At 44.7% G+C, this 15,557-nt stretch overlaps 2 protein-coding genes across 2 annotated transcripts; one reads left to right on the forward strand and one right to left on the reverse strand.

The window, feature by feature from the left end:
* The first annotated feature begins 1,720 nt into the window (after positions 1-1,720).
* Positions 1,721-6,035, forward strand: LOC136494915 (small RNA-binding protein 11, chloroplastic-like). The gene is made up of 4 exons (XM_066491086.1): positions 1,721-2,018; positions 5,382-5,450; positions 5,555-5,661; positions 5,765-6,035. The coding sequence occupies exons 1-4, from the start codon at positions 1,898-1,900 to the stop codon at positions 5,873-5,875; spliced, it is 408 nt and encodes a 135-aa protein (XP_066347183.1). The 5' UTR covers positions 1,721-1,897; the 3' UTR covers positions 5,876-6,035.
* Positions 6,036-6,188: 153 nt separating this feature from the next.
* Positions 6,189-8,039, reverse strand: LOC136494914 (probable F-box protein At2g36090). The gene has a single exon (XM_066491085.1). The coding sequence runs from the start codon at positions 7,711-7,713 to the stop codon at positions 6,784-6,786; it is 930 nt and encodes a 309-aa protein (XP_066347182.1). The 5' UTR covers positions 7,714-8,039; the 3' UTR covers positions 6,189-6,783.
* Positions 8,040-15,557: the final 7,518 nt, after the last annotated feature.

A 15,557-nucleotide genomic window follows, 5' to 3' on the forward strand; every position in this document is an offset into this window, starting at 1 on the left:
CGTGCTTATTAATAGCAGTTGGTGGCTGAGATTCCGTGAAAATTGGTGGTGGGTCACGCTGGTGCGGTGGTGCCACCCATTGTGTGATCCTTGCGGGAACTGGGAAGCTAATCTTGAGCGAAACATTTGTTGTCGTGCACATCGGCGACCTGGGAGAAATTGTGTCTATGCTTTGTGTGCAAAACATATATGATGGATCTGCTCGGCCTATAAAAAGATAGGAAGTTTAAGACATCTCTTGTTTAGCTACCTAATTCATTTTCAGATGCCAGAGTTGGGTCAAATTCGGGGTCGCCACGCTCATTTCGATGGTGCCAAACCCTCGGCTGTTTTTTTTATGTAAACATATGTGTTTCGCATATGCATTTTTGACGATTGCGCATGCCTTTTTAACCTACAGAGCCCAAATGCCCATTTGCACTTTATCTAAACTCCCATTGTAAATCAAATCACCATTTGCAGAGAGAGAGAGTCTATTTTACCTCATTGAATATTTGTTGATATTTTCCTTCCTGGACTTCAAAACTAGACATCTGACCCATGAACTCTCAAATCATTCAAATTACTTCACTGCCTTGCTTTGAGATGGTTTTGAATGTAGTTTGTCTTTTGTTTAGTTAAAAAAAATCTTTAAATACTTGACAAAGTTTTTAAACTACAATGTCTCTTAGCTTCTTTTTTTTTTTTGAAAAAGATAGTAGAGAAGATTGGCATACCAAGAATCTAATTATAATATCTATAACTCATGAAAATATGTCTATAAGCTCCAAAAAATTATTTAGCACTAGAAAAATAAGGAAAACATCCAGAAAAAACAAAAAAAACCAAAACATTGTAATCGATGTCTAAACATGTTTTGTAAACTTTACGCGGCAAAAATATTAATTGCAACAAGCATGAGTGCAACATACATCGATGATATACATTCTTCTGGCTGTGTCTTATGTTTTTTGTTGTACAAAGTTTTCATAACATTTGTATAGATCAAATAGAACATTTTGGGATTTTTTCTAGATATTTCACTTATTTTTGTAGAGTTAAATCTAAGGATATGTTTGGCAAGCTACCATTTGTGGCTCTTCCAAAACGGTTCTAGCTCTTCCTTTTTCCACTGAAAAAGTGCTCAAAATGGCTCCTCCACCTAGATTGTTTGGTAGGGCTATTTTGGAGGAGCCAGAGCCGGACATGAGCCCTGCTAAACAAGCCCTAAATTTTAAAAACTTCTAGAGACATTTTCATGAGTTATAAATATTTTATTTGAATTATTCGTATCCCGATCTATCTTTAGAATTTGTTTGAAAGTCTTAGAAGCTTATAGATATTTTCTGTGGCTTAGTAATCTTAACAAGTAGTTACTAGACTTTTTAAGTAAAAATCACTTTTAAAACCACTTTAAAACGAGACAGGGAGATAGTTTGAATGGATGATTTTGGCTTTTGGGAGTACACAGCCTGTTCGGTTGGCTGGTTCATATCGTTGCTGGTTCGTGAAGAAGTACTGCTGGCTGATTTGTGTGAGAGAAAAATACTGTTCTGACTGAAAATTTACAATCATTTACGACAAGCCACAGCCAAACGAACAGGCTGATATGTCTGGTTTTAGACTAGCTGGCCAAGGTAGTTAAATGGATTTTTTGCTTTTGTAGACGGGGGCTGGTTTTAGACTAGCTGGCCAAGGTAGTTAAATGGATTTTTTGCTTTTGTAGACGGGGGCTGCGGGCCGGACTGCCGGTGCCGGGGAGCGCAGCCCATATGCAGCGATGATACACACGCCACGTGCTCCTAAGAGCCGAGCTTTGCCTGTGCGCCGTCTCGTCTCGTGCCCTCGCCCAGTCTAGCCTCGCCTCCGTGCTTCCATTCCACACGCGGCTCCAGACTTCCGAATAAAAGGGGCAACCATGGCCATGGCGGCGCTGCGGGAGGCCTCCCGCTGCCTGGCGTCCAGGGGGAGCCCTGCGGCCGCGCGACCCATGCTCCTCGCGCAGTCGCGCGGCATCATTTACAAGCTCTTCGTCGGAGGTTGGTTTTTTTTGCCTCAATTGCCCATTTCCTCCCCCAGTTCTCAGTCCTTACGCGCGCGTCCCTCTACTTCTTGACCAGTCGAGTGCTCTGCTCCCTCTTTTGCATTTCGCTGGTGGAGGGAAGCACATCTGTTGAGTGCCTGACTCGTCGCCAGGGCACGCGTGCCTAGTGTTCGACGGAATGCCCTGCCGGTACAGGCCGGTCGGCTTGATGCCCCCATTGAGACCATTTATAGTTACACTGATTTTTAGTTTCTAACTAAACGCGGTCTGCAAAAAATAATCTAGTCGTAACACCAAAATCAAAATCAAAATCATAGGAAAGTAGCGCCAAATTGTGAAATTTACTCCTACAATTTCGTACCACAAAATACGCAAAATCAGAAACATGCAGTTTGAATCTTGAAATGTGTGGCAGCACATTGATTGCGTCTCTGCTGCTTGTGAGAGACTAGTGCGTCTCGAAGTCTCTGGCTTCTAAGAGCATGGCTAATAATAAAACTCAATGTTGGCTATATGTACATGTATAACTCATCTATGAAATTTTCATCATATAATCAGTGGCGGATCTAGGATTTTGGCATAGGGTATGCCGCATCAAATTTCTCATATGCAATCTAACATGTGTGATGTAGTAAATTTACGGTATCCCTTCAAGATATGTGTGATGAAGTATATAGGAAAACAAAAATATGTGTGTGGTAATAATGCATCAAAATTCTCATATCCTATGGTGAACTTTCTATACCACAAAAGTATGTGTGATGAAGTATATAGAAAAACAAATGGTAGTAATGCAGTTAAAGTATCCCTTCAAGAAATGATGAAATCTAACATCAGTTAATGATGATTGATATGTAATAACAGCTTATAATTTTTTTTCATCTATTGAGCAAACTTGCGGAGTGCCACATTTGTATGAAGTATAAATGTTATCGATAATGGGAAAAAAAAACATCAGCAAATATGCATGCATGTTGATGCTACGATGCCCATCTACTGGCCTACGACGCTTTTGGGCTATGGCCTACGACTCTGCTCATGTGATGTGAATGCTACGCGGCCCATTTTTGGTCCAGATGGAGGCGATAGGCCAGGAGCCCAAATGTGTATCAGTTGTTTCCTGTTCCCCTTCTCCTTTGCGTCTTCGTCAGTTCCTCGCAATTTCGACGGGCACGCCGCCGCGCCGCTGAGACCCCAGAGGCCAGAGCTGAAGCGGTGAAGCTGTCTGTGAAGGAGAAAGAGATGTTCGCCAGGTCTGGCGACCACCACGCAAATATTGCTGGATTCGCCCCTGCAACTTGCATCAGCCTAGGGTATGCTGCACCATACCCGTGCCACCCGCTGGCTCCGCCTATGCATATAATAGTGTGCCAACTAAGCAGAATAGTGATGTGACATTGAATTTAAGAAAGAGAGAGATAGAGATAGTGTCTTATATAATAAGAAATTATGTCCGCACGAGAAACAAGATAGAATGAGATGTGATAGGTAGATGATAGGAGAGGAAGACATATGATTTGACAAAAATCTATTTTATTTAAGAAAACCATCCATTATGAATATGATTTTTTTGTGTAGTGCCAACATGACTTAGTATGGAAACTGTCCAATAGTTTCTAGGTTGTGTCTCTCACAAAGTTTCTTAGAGATTGTGCATCAGCTGGCTATAACTGCATCCTACTTCTCTACTTTCTCCTCTCTCTGTTCCACCTAGCATAAATCTCACTTAGAGCAAGTATAATAATGGTATTATAGCTAATCTAATGCTGATATAGAGGAGAAGAGAGGAGAACTTGGCTCTCATGCAAGCAATAAGCTGGACACGACGTCTATGCAGTAGTGGCCAAGTAGCAAGTATATGTGAGGAGAAATAGGAAAGAGAATGTGATACATGGTACCACATAGTAATAAAAAAATTGTAGATAAATAGGAGACAACTATTGTATAACTTGACTTATAGCCAAGCACTTGGGTCTATTATTTTTTTGTATATTTAGTTAGACTTAATTGTTTTTAACTCCTTGAAAAGTGAAGTACATTGTTTTTGGGATGGAGGGAGTAGACCTTTTTTCCATTAGCGTCTAGTCCATTGTTTTCAAGGAATTAAATGTTCCTCGGAAGTTGATGTGCCAAACTGCCAACATCTTTGATCAGAAGGATCTTTTGTGTCAACATAGGTTTTGGTGTGGGTTTGTGTGGGTTTTTTTAAGGGATCTTTACCCATGTTTTTGTTCTCTTTTTAATATAATAATACGCAGCTCTCCTGCGTGTTCGAGGAAAAAAAGTATCTACTCCAAATGTGGGCACCCTTCTAGGACTGCCTGTTATGTAGGACTGGGACATTTAGTTTCAGTGATTTATATGCCTTTATGCCTTATAGAAATAAATAAATTACAAAGAGCACATTTTAAAGTTGTCGATGTAGTAGGAGTATATTACTGAGCATCGGAATTCTAGTGGATCCCAACTAACTGTTTAGGTTTATACTGCTTTTTTTTCACTTGAAAAGTGAAATGTACATTGTTTTGGGGACGGAGGGAGTAGACCTTTTTGCCATTAGCGTCTAGTCCATTTTTTTTCAAGGAATTAAAATGTTCCTTGGAAGTTGATGCGGTACCAAACTGCCAATATCTTTGATCAGAAGGATCTCTTGTATAACAACATAGGTTTTGGTGTGGGTTTGTGTGGCTTTTTTTTGTAAGGGATCTTTCCCCATGTTTTTGTTCTGTTTTTAATATAATCATTTGCAGCTCTCCTGCGTGTTGCTGTGTTCGAGAAAAAAAAATATCTACTCCAAATATTGGCACCCTTGTAGAAGGACTGCCTGTTATCTAGGACTGGGACACTTAGTTTCAGAGTGCTTTATATGCCTTTATGCCTTATAGCAGCAACAACAACAACAACAAAGCCTTTATGCCTTATAGAAAGAAATAAATTACAAAGAGCACATTTTAAAGTTGTCGATTTGATAGGAGTATATTACTGAGCATCGGAATTCTAGTGGATCCCAACTAACTGTTTAGTTTATACTGCTTCTTTTTTTATTAAGAAAATAAAACTGCCATCCCTAGATATTCCAGCAAGGGTTCGTATATTGTTAATCTATGCTGCCTTACTCTTAACTATGCCAAATAACTAAGTTCACATATTCACACTGATACCAGTTGCTAGTCATGTTGTTCTTGCAAGTACACATTGTTAATGTTATTCAAAATATGATATTGATATTGCACGAGCTCTACCTGAGCTAAGTGGGAGCTAAAGCACTAACACCGTACACAACTGAGAATCACGGGGACCATTGGGCAACTGTCCACAGCTGTTTATAACCTCGTCCGAGTCCTCTGCCCTTTTGCAGGTTTATCACAATTTGCAACGGAGGAAAGCCTAGCAGAAGCATTCTCACGTTACGGACAAGTAATAGAAGGTCTATCCTCGTCGCTTGCCCGAACACACTTCTGCTGATACCTATAGTTATTCTGACTGCTGTTGTTAGTTGTTATCAAAGCTGGGCTTCTTGCTTGAGTGCAGCTACCGTCATCAGGGATAAGGTGACCGACATACCAAAAGGATTCGGCTTCGTGAAATTTGCTTCCCCGGAGGAAGCCAATAATGCGAGGGAAGAGATGAACGGCAAGGCAAGATTTCTACTCCTTAAATATTACTGTTTGTTGCTTCTTCTTCTTTTTTCTTTTCTTTGTGCTATCTGGAGAAGAGCTGAGCAATGCGAGCTCCTGACAGGCATTGAACGGTCGGGTCATATACGTGGACATCGCAAAGGCCAAACCGGACCGTGCTACAGATGCTCTCCCAATAGCGAGAGGTCCTCCTAAGCCAATTAGCAATGACTGACAGGAAGGCCTGGTGTGTAGTTCCATACTTCCCTCCCGCCCTCAGCTGGCATGCTAGTTCAATTGTCAGATATGGGGGCTCTTAGATGAAACGTGATGTGCAATATTCTGCGGAATTTCGAGGTTATGCTTGAACATAAATAAAGTTCACTTAAACATCCTGAGTACTCGTAACATGCTTGTCCGGATCAGATGCTGCTGTGTTTTCTTGTCATGACAGGTGCTGCTTTAAATCCGTAATGCTAGCCACACGAAACATCTACTAGATGTTACAGGCTGCGGATGGTAGTTGCATGTCGTCTTGAATCTGTTCTATTCTAGAACAGTACGTTGCCCAGTTTGCACTGTGTTTGGAACCAATGCTTTGCAGTGCATCTGTACTTCTCTAAACTTCCTATAGTCCCTGGAAATTCCTTTTTCTTTTTGGCGGATCTGGTCCCTGGAAGTTGGAATCTGGATAGTGAATGGCAATGCTCTCGACAGGGGGATATTTTCTTCTGTATTGTTGTCACGTTGTTTGTTTGTTATATGATAAACGTCATGTTTTTCGGTATTACTTCAGCAGTTCTTTTCAGTGAATCCTCTTACAATAGTATTCTGTGAGAGAGAACAAGCTGAGAACTGAGCAGCCGAACGGACTGCAAATCAGCATCAACCGAATTTCAGCAAAACGAACAGGGGCAAAATATATAGGAAAACGATGCACATCAGTGCAGGACATGGTGATGTACATTTCCTCCTAACTGTTCCCGGCAAGAAAAAGCGTTACAGAAAAGATCGCTGCTCGATGTTGTTGTACGCTAATACTCCTGACTAAATGGCGTCTTTTGTGCCCTCGAAGGTTTATCAAGTCAAGTTCTCAGTCTCGGTACATGCGCTCGATCGTCCGGCCAGCAGTCAGCCCGCCGGTCACCGGAGCGCGACAGCGGCGAGGCAGGTGAGCACGACGACAGCGCTGGCAGCGGAGCAGCAGAGGTCCACGAGCGCCTCGCGGCGCGCCTTGCTCTCCTTCCTCCCCTTCTTGCGCTTCACGAACTCGAGGTACCGCCTCTTGGCCTCCTCGGGCTCCCTCTCCCCTCCCTTCCGGGGGGCTTCCATCGCCGCGGCGAGGAGCCGCAGCGTGCCCTCGCCGCTGACCGCCGCGCCGTCGGCGTCCTCCACGGCCAGGGTGATCTCGCTGATGGCGTGCCCGCCAGCCGCCCCCTCGGAGCACGCGACGGTGGCCTCGAACTTGCACCCTCCCAGCACCACGGCGAACCGCGCCAGCGTCTCGCCCGTGTACCAGTGGCGGTCCACCGCCACGGGCCGCCGGCTGGAGACGTTCACCGCGCGGCCGCGGGCCGGGTCCACGACCACCCAGCTCAGCTCCAGCTCCGCCGGCGAGGGCGCTGCCGCCGCAGCGGGCGGCGGCTTCTTCCGCTCGACGGCCTCGACGCGGAACGGCGAGGCGAGGAACCACGACGACGACGCGGGCGTCTCCACCACGCGGGAGAGCAGGGGAGCACCCCTGTAGTAGACGTCCACCGCGGAGACCAGCAGCTCCCCGGCGGGAACGGGGAGGCGGAGGAGGCCGCACTCGGTGTCCGCGTCCGCGGACGGGAACGGGTGCGCGTCGGCGAAGAGCCGCTGCGGCGGGAGCGCGGCGAGCTGCTGGGCCGGCGGCAGTGCCAGCGACGGCCACTCGGCGAGGCAGAGCGCGCGCCACGTGTCCGGGTCCGTGGCCAGCGCCCGGAGCGCGGGCATGGCGCAGCTGGCCGCGGCCAGCGACCGCCCGTCCAGGCGCCGCAGCGCGCAGCCCAGCACGTCGGCGTGGAGGTCCTCGATCGTCGTGGTCACCATCTCCCACTAGTGAGCCTGTCTCAGAGTCTCCCTTCTACTTGGATGGAGGAGTTAACTCTGGCTTATGATGATGAGACGACGCTTTAGCCGCACGGGCTTTATATAAGCAGGGCCAGACGTGAGACGGCCAGTGAACTGTAGTTAGACTCTGGTGAAAGCGAGGCTCTGCTCTCCCCCATCGTGTTGTCTCATTTAGGATGTGTTTGGTTGGTTTGATTTATATGGATGGGATGGGATCATCATTGAATTGATAGTGTTTGGTTCGTTGGATCACTCAGAACGAGGAAATTTCTGGATAGAGAATATACCAGAAGATGTTGGATTTCCTATTTTGGAAAAATCTCGCGCATCAGCTTATCTAAATCTTCTAATCTCTATCATTAGTAAACAAATTAAGGATTATTAGTATGATATATTATTACTTAGTAATTATGAGGGTAGGATTAGTTTTGATAGTACTAATACGTTGATTAGTGCATGTTCTACGTGCTAATTAGGATATTAATGGTGCTAATTAACATATTTTATTTTAATCAGTGATTATCATGACAAAATTAGTATTAGTGCATATTTATCAGGATCTAATTAGTTATTATTTTAAAATAATAAATATAATTAGTGAACTATTCTTATCCCATCCACTTTCATCTATCCAACCAAATAGAAAAAATGACGCATTCCATTCATTCAACCAAACATGCATCATGGATATCTTTATCTCAATATCCATGGATCGTCGTATCCCATCCAACTTCGTCCTCGAACCAAACGCACCCCGCAAGGAGTCTTCCGCGAAAACGACGGGGTCGGTCCAGCCCTAGCAGCGTGATACTACCTTCATCTCTAAAAAAATACAATTCTAGCATAGTGTCACGTTTTACTCCCTTAAGTTTGATCAATTATAGATAAAAAAAATTATCGATGTTTACGATACCAAATAAATATCATTAGATGAGTTACGCATTATATTTTCATAATAAATTAATTTAAAGTCATAAATATGAATATTATTCACTGGAATTTTGGTTTAAACGTGAACCACTTTTTAGTGGACGCCATCCAGTTGTATTATTTTGAGGACAGGTAGTATTTTACTCCGTTTCTCTGCGCGCAATTCACCCCGTGTCAGTGGGCAGTGGCTCAGCACGTGCGGGGCCCAGCCGGTGGTCTCTGTGGCGCTGCCGTGGCGTCGACGGGAACCGGTCGGTGGGGGCGTGCCGCGGGAGCCGGACGGCCCGTCTTGCTGTCGCTTGGGGTGGCGGCACCACGGCTGCGCGGCCGTGCGGTCTGCGGAGCCGGAGGGGACGCGTGGTGGTGCCGAGGGGATCACGCGCGGCTCGCACGTTCTGCTTGCCGCCTCCGGCATATGGATCACGCGTGGTGGTTGGTGCCGGGGGCCGCGCGCGCGTTCCTCCTGCCGTTCCGTCCGATCGATCCTCTCACGCGCCCTGGGCAGGAGCAGGACGGGGCTGTGGGGCACCGGGCGCATCCGCGTCGTGGTGGGCGTGCGACGCGGGTTTCCCCTAGTTTTTTGCACGCGCGCCTGTGTGCGCCAGGGTCCCCGGCGGAAGGGGAGGAGCAGAGCCCACTGCTGTAGCGGTGTGGTGCCCGTGTACGCCGATTCCCCCGTCGTCTCCAGTGAAATACAAGGGTCGCGGTCCTTTTCACGTGTCGGGCAGATCCGATCCGTGGCGCGCCTGCTGCCTACCACGTACTGCGTTACGACACCACACCACGCCATCAGGCTAGTTTGTAGCAGCCGTGAGCCATCGGGGGCGTAATTGCGCTAGTAGGCCATCGGTTTCGCCAACGGCGATTGCCCGCTGCACTGCTGAAGAAAGGTGCGGTCCGTGGAGACTGGAGACTGGAGACTGGAGACTGGAGACTGGAGACTGCAGAGTAGTATAGGTGTCCTGCGGGCGGTTTTAGGGGGCTATCACTGGCCGTTTAGGAGGCCCAATCTATTGTGTATAGCAGGCTAAATTAACCTGCACGCTACCACGGATGTGTGGTCACTGGTCAGAGAAGATCCCTTCGTCAAGACCCAAAAGCCGAATTGATGCATGTATGCTCCGTGTCAACGTGCGTGTCCTCCCGGTCACGTGACGAAGCTTGTGTGTGCTGCCTGGGACTGGGAGTGGGGACCCGCGGGTACCACCGTACGGCTCACGTACGATCCAATCTCGATGTAGTTTATGGGTATCCTACGTTCCCACTTCGTAGATCGAATCGTGTTGGTTTCTGCAAGATCTGCCGTCTGAACTAGTATATATAGTCGTCAAATTAGTGAACTCAAGTGCTGAGCTGAGTGCCGCCCGACAGTCCAACCGTCCAGTAGGTAGCTTAAACTTCATTTCCAAATATGGAGTAGTAACACTGACGTGTAGTAAGTATTTTTGTATTTTTGGCTCTTCGCCTTGTGCAAGGAGCTGATGTTTTCTGCAGCTGATAAGCCAGGGAAAACTCTAGTTTGATTTTGGTGAATTAACTAAACCCTAAGTGTTAATTTAGTTTATCAAAGTGATTATGAGATAGATAGCACTCCTCCAAATAATGAAGCAATGGTGAAAATCATGATGATGGTGATGGCATGGTGATGATCAAATGCTTGGACTTGGAAAATAAAAAGAGAAAAACAAAAAGCTCAAGGCAAAGGTATAACTTAATAGAAACTTTTTCGTTTTGGTGATCGAGACACTTAGTGGGTGTGATCACATTTAGGATCGATAGTTGTACTATTATGAGGGGTGAAACTCGTATCGAAATACGGTTATCTAAGTGTCACTAGATGCTCTAACTCATTGCATATGCATTTAGAATCTCGTGGAGTGCTAACACCCTTGAAAACATTTTGTGAAAATATGCTAACATATGTGCACAAGGTGATACACTTGGTGGTTGGCACATTTGAGCAAGGGTAAAGAAGATAGAGTTGGAAATGAGTTAATCGCACTGGTCACAGAGTGACCGAACACGTTCGAAATTGGGACCGGACGCGTCCGTTATTTTATCCAGTCTTGGGGTAGTTAGACAGAAGTGACCGGACATGTCTAGAATCAGGACCGGGCTCGTCCAATATTTGGACCCGAGGTGAGTGACTAAGTGAAAGTGACCGGACTCTGGCTCAGTGGAGTGACCGAACGCTGACGAGTTACTGTTCAGCTCTAGGTCAAAGTGATATAGCCTGATGTAGGATTACAGAGAGCCCAGTCGCCACACCGGACGTGTCCGGTATGAACCAGCAAGTCTCGGGTTTTCAGCGCAATAATTCATCGGACGCTGGGAGCGTCCGGTCCGGTGTGATCAGACGCGTCCGGTTGGCCCAGAGCGGCTCGGAGAGCTCTTTGGACTCGACCTGACGCTGCGTCTCCCAGGTCCGGTCGTTTTCTAACAATGCGTCCGATCACGTCGTATTACTATGCACAGAGATAGCCGTTGGACGCCAATGGTTAAACAATTTGAAAGGGACACGTGGCGGTCAGGCTGCGACCGGACGCGTCCGGTCACCACACCGGACGCGTTCGGTACACACGACTGCACGTCCGATCGTCCCGCAGTCAGTCCAATAATTGAGCCAACGGCTCTATTGTTTGAGGGTGTCTATAAATATCGTTTGGCCAACTCTAGCTCACTCTCTTGGCCATTTGCATTGACATAGAAACCTTGTGAGTTTAGCCAAAGCCCTCCCACTCATCTCCATCTTTGATTCATCATCTTTGTGAGATTGGAAGAGAATTCAAGTGTATTGCTTGAGTGTTTGCATCTAGATGCACTTGGTATTCATGTTTCGCTGCGGGTTTAGCTTGTTACTCTTGGTGGTTGTCGTCACCTAGATGGCTTAGAGCAGCGAGGATCGTCGAGCGGAGGTTGGTGATCGTCTCCGGCTCCGATCATGGTGATTGTGAGGGATTCTTGATCTTTTCCCGGTGGAGAGCCAAAAGGTACTCTAGTAAATTGCTCGTGGCTTATGTGATCCTCATCATGTGTTGGTTGTGCGGCACCCTATTGAGGGTTTGGCGTGTGATACCAATTAGCACGTGAACCTCTAAGTCAGTGAATCGCCACAACGGAGACTAGCTTACCGGCAAGCAAGTAAACCTCAGAGGAAAAATCATTGTATCTTGATTGTCTCCTTGGTATTCACTCATTGGTCACTTGCCACGGCGATATACCTCTCTACCACTCTCTTGTATTTTATTATACATTCACTTGAATAGAGTTAGTGGTAGTTAAGACTAGATAGTGTATCATTGAATTGTATTACCCTCACTAGGTTGATCACCTAGGTGTATATTAGTGACATAGCTTTGTTGTGATATACTAGAGATCATAGAAAATAGAATTGGGTAGGTGGCTTACAACCCTAAGTATAGTGCTAGCGCAAAATTTGCTTCGCCAACTTATTAACTAATCATTTGTCTTAGTGTTGTTATAGAAATTTTTAATAGGCTATTCACCCCCCTCTAGCCATTAGGACCTTTTAAGTGGTATCGGAGCCGTAGTCACCGTGATTTGAGGCGTAACAACCTTCGGTGTAAAAATAGCTCAAATCAACAACACCAAGAAGCCACCCCAATTTGATGGCTCAAACTATACCTATTGAAAGGCTAAGATGACAACATATATCAAGTCAATCAATAGGAAAGTTTAGAAGGTGGTGGAGACCAAGATTGAGATAGAGGATCCGGAGAACCCCACCACCGCCAAAGAAGTGCTTCTCCAAACAATGGCATTGCTCTTAGTGCCATTCATGATTCTATTGATGAGAGAACATTTGAGCAAATCAAGAACATTGATATGGCTCATGAAGCATGGAAGAAGTTGGAGGAATCATTTGAGGGCACTCAAGCCATGAAGGGTGCCAAGGCATATATCCTTAAGGAGAAGTTTGCTAGTTTCAAGATGAAGGAGGATGAGAGTGTGCCAGAGATGTTCCATAGGTTACAAGTGCTTGTCAATGATCTCAAAGCATTTGGTAAGAAGGTGGAGGAGAAGGACTTTTCCCATAAGTTCTTGAGATGCTTACCCTCAAGATTTGGCACATTGGTCACTATTCTAGTGAGGAGTGGTTTAAACACTATGACACCAAACCAAGTGTTGGGAGATATAATGACCGATGATACATATAGAGATGATGATGAGAAGAAAGAAAAGAAGGAGAAGAAAGATGAGAAGAAGGATGAGAAGAAGAGTGTGGCATCCAGGGTCACATCATCCAAGGACAAGACAAAGCAAGAATCATCAAGTGAAGATGAAGACTTGAGCTTTAATGAGATGAATGATGAGAAGATGGCTCTCTTTGTCAAGAGATTTGGCAAGTTCGTGATGAAAAAGAGCTACCGTTGTAACAGAACCGACCAATTATACGAAATTAAGTAAGAAAATCATCCGTTAGAGTAGACGATTTAGCAAACTTAAGCCCGTATAACCCGGTAGTTCATGAAATCCCGAAGGATTTCAAACCAACTCACATACCAGCCAAGATCGTAATAAGTTTAGTGGTCACCATCACATATTACATAAAAGTTTGCATCTCAGATACATCAGAGTTTAAACATAGTTATTACAAAACGAGTTCAAATAGCAGTAGCAGAAGCCATTTGTTCAAAACCACACACACTCACACGGAGTTCAAATACAGTGCCAGCTAATGATCATCTCCAACAAAAGCATCAGATGAGACATAAGGAATAACCATGCCCATGGTCCTAAGCATCACCCATCGCAGGATAAAGACAGTTGATACAGTAGCCATAATACATCTACCCATCTACAATAAGTGGGAATAAAACCCTGAGTATGAGAAGGTACTCAGCTAGACTTACCCGACATAACCGAAAATAAGTGACACCAAGGATTATGAAGGGCTTTATAGTAGGGTAGCTGACTCATTTGCAAAAAGAGGCATTTTAGCATTTCAAGAACCTTTCCAAAAGCATTATTGTCAAGTTAATTATTATTAACCTATCGACTACATTTGCACCTATACTAGAGCAAGCATGTGATTAAGCAATTAAGGATAACCCATGACCATCAACAACTTCTATAATGTCATCTTCATTATAACTGTCCAAGTGTTCCATCAATATTACTACGATGAAGTAACTCAAGTCAAGTGCTCACTATCTAGGAGCGATGGTGATTCGAATCGATTCCTAACCAGCTGGTGATTTATTCCTTACACAAACCTCACTCACCCGCTAAAGTGAGGTATCGGTCACCGAGTCAACTATCCAGGAATCTCGAGTTTGCCAGGAACCACATGTACCCGAGGGCCGACCGACTGCACTTTGGTCTTATCATCTCACCCCCGTGTCCTACCACACCTGCTCCGGCATAGTGTGCTACGGGCAATCTACTCGGTCCGAATAATCTCCTAGCTTTGCGGTCGAAAGGTACTTTATTCGGCCAGCTAAATGTAAGGCATGCATTCAACATGACCTGAGGCCCAACAACAGTTGGTCCTTAATCGACATAGACGGAAAGCACTACAGTCCAAAACTCTGTAAGTCTCCGTCCGGTCTCAACTTCATTTAACACTTAGTTATACCATGACTACATAGTTATCCAAGCAGATCCAAGTAACCACCTATAGCTCGCAGGTGATAGGAAATCACCTGACTTCTACCGGTCTAAGCCAGCTAAGCATTGACTCGACTGTGGATACCAGGGTAACAAGGATATAGTATAACAAAGGTAGATAAGGTATAATGCAGCAACGGTTCCAAACAACTCCTAAACGTAATGCATCAATTAAAGTAAAGCATTTAATTAATAATTGCAAATCGGGGAGAAAAATGCTCCGGGGCTTGCCTCTCTCGAAGGAGCTCGGGCGGTGATCGGGGCACTCTGGAAGTTCCTCAACGTCCTCCTCGTCTGCTTCGATCACTTCCTGTGGCTGCACCTCGAGCTGCTCCTCGGGCTCCTCGGGTATGATGACTAGGCTGTCGGTTTGCGATCCTATATGATGCATGTGCGTAAGTGCTTATGCAAAAGGTGCATCGGATGAAATGAACACAAGGGATATGCTTGAATGCAAGGTAGTCAACATCATCCAAGAACATGTACTACAAGCACATGTCATCTACTGCATTCTCTTCTACTACTAATATGCTGAGTCAACACATCTCATTAATGCTTCAAAGATACACCAAAGCTTCACTAATTTCTTAATCATACATAAGGCAACATTTGATTAAACCCTAATTAATAATAGGTTTGAATAGCAACATCTATTTTTATAGCTTAGAAAAATCTTAGAAAATTACCATAGCACAGTACTACCCTAAGTAGTCTACCATCAGATTTTTATGGCATTTGGATAAGTGGAATAGCCTACACAAAAATGACAAGCTTGGACCTAATTATGAATGTGAAAATACTTTGTCTTATGAAAAGTGTCAAACAACAGATTTAGTATTTTTCCCATGATCTTCATAGCATACAATCACTGTACAAAAATTATCACATGCATGTTTTATACAAATTTTGCTCTCTAGCAAAAATAACAAAAATCAGCCATTAAAGGCACTTGAACTACACCTCATAATTTTTCTACAGGACATGCATGGAATATATTTTTCATAGAAAGTACATTACACAAGAAGAGTAACAAACTTGAAATCATATTTTTCTGATACATATAGGATTTACTAACCATTTTATAAGATATCAGCAATATCAAGAATTAAATAAAGCTCTACATAAATGTATCCCAAAACTGACATGCAACATTTTTATATTGTAGATCTAAGAATAAGAAACACAAAGAAATTTGTTTCACCAAAATTGGGGCACCACAGCAGCAACTATGTATTTTAGAATCCTTTAAAAGCATTTTCCAG

Source organism: Miscanthus floridulus, chromosome 11, assembly GCF_019320115.1.
Source record: "Miscanthus floridulus cultivar M001 chromosome 11, ASM1932011v1, whole genome shotgun sequence".
NCBI lineage: Eukaryota > Viridiplantae > Streptophyta > Magnoliopsida > Poales > Poaceae > Miscanthus > Miscanthus floridulus.

Bases quoted from the DNA above. Each gene is read 5' to 3' on its own strand.
- LOC136494915 (XM_066491086.1), top strand. From the start codon at position 1,898: ATGGCCATGGCGGCGCTGCGGGAGGCCTCCCGCTGCCTGGCGTCCAGG. The intron at 5,451-5,554 runs GTCTATCCTCGT...GCTTGAGTGCAG, and splicing joins TTACGGACAAGTAATAGAAG to CTACCGTCATCAGGGATAAG. The intron at 5,662-5,764 runs GCAAGATTTCTA...AGCTCCTGACAG, and splicing joins GGGAAGAGATGAACGGCAAG to GCATTGAACGGTCGGGTCAT.
- LOC136494914 (XM_066491085.1), bottom strand. From the start codon at position 7,713: ATGGTGACCACGACGATCGAGGACCTCCACGCCGACGTGCTGGGCTGC.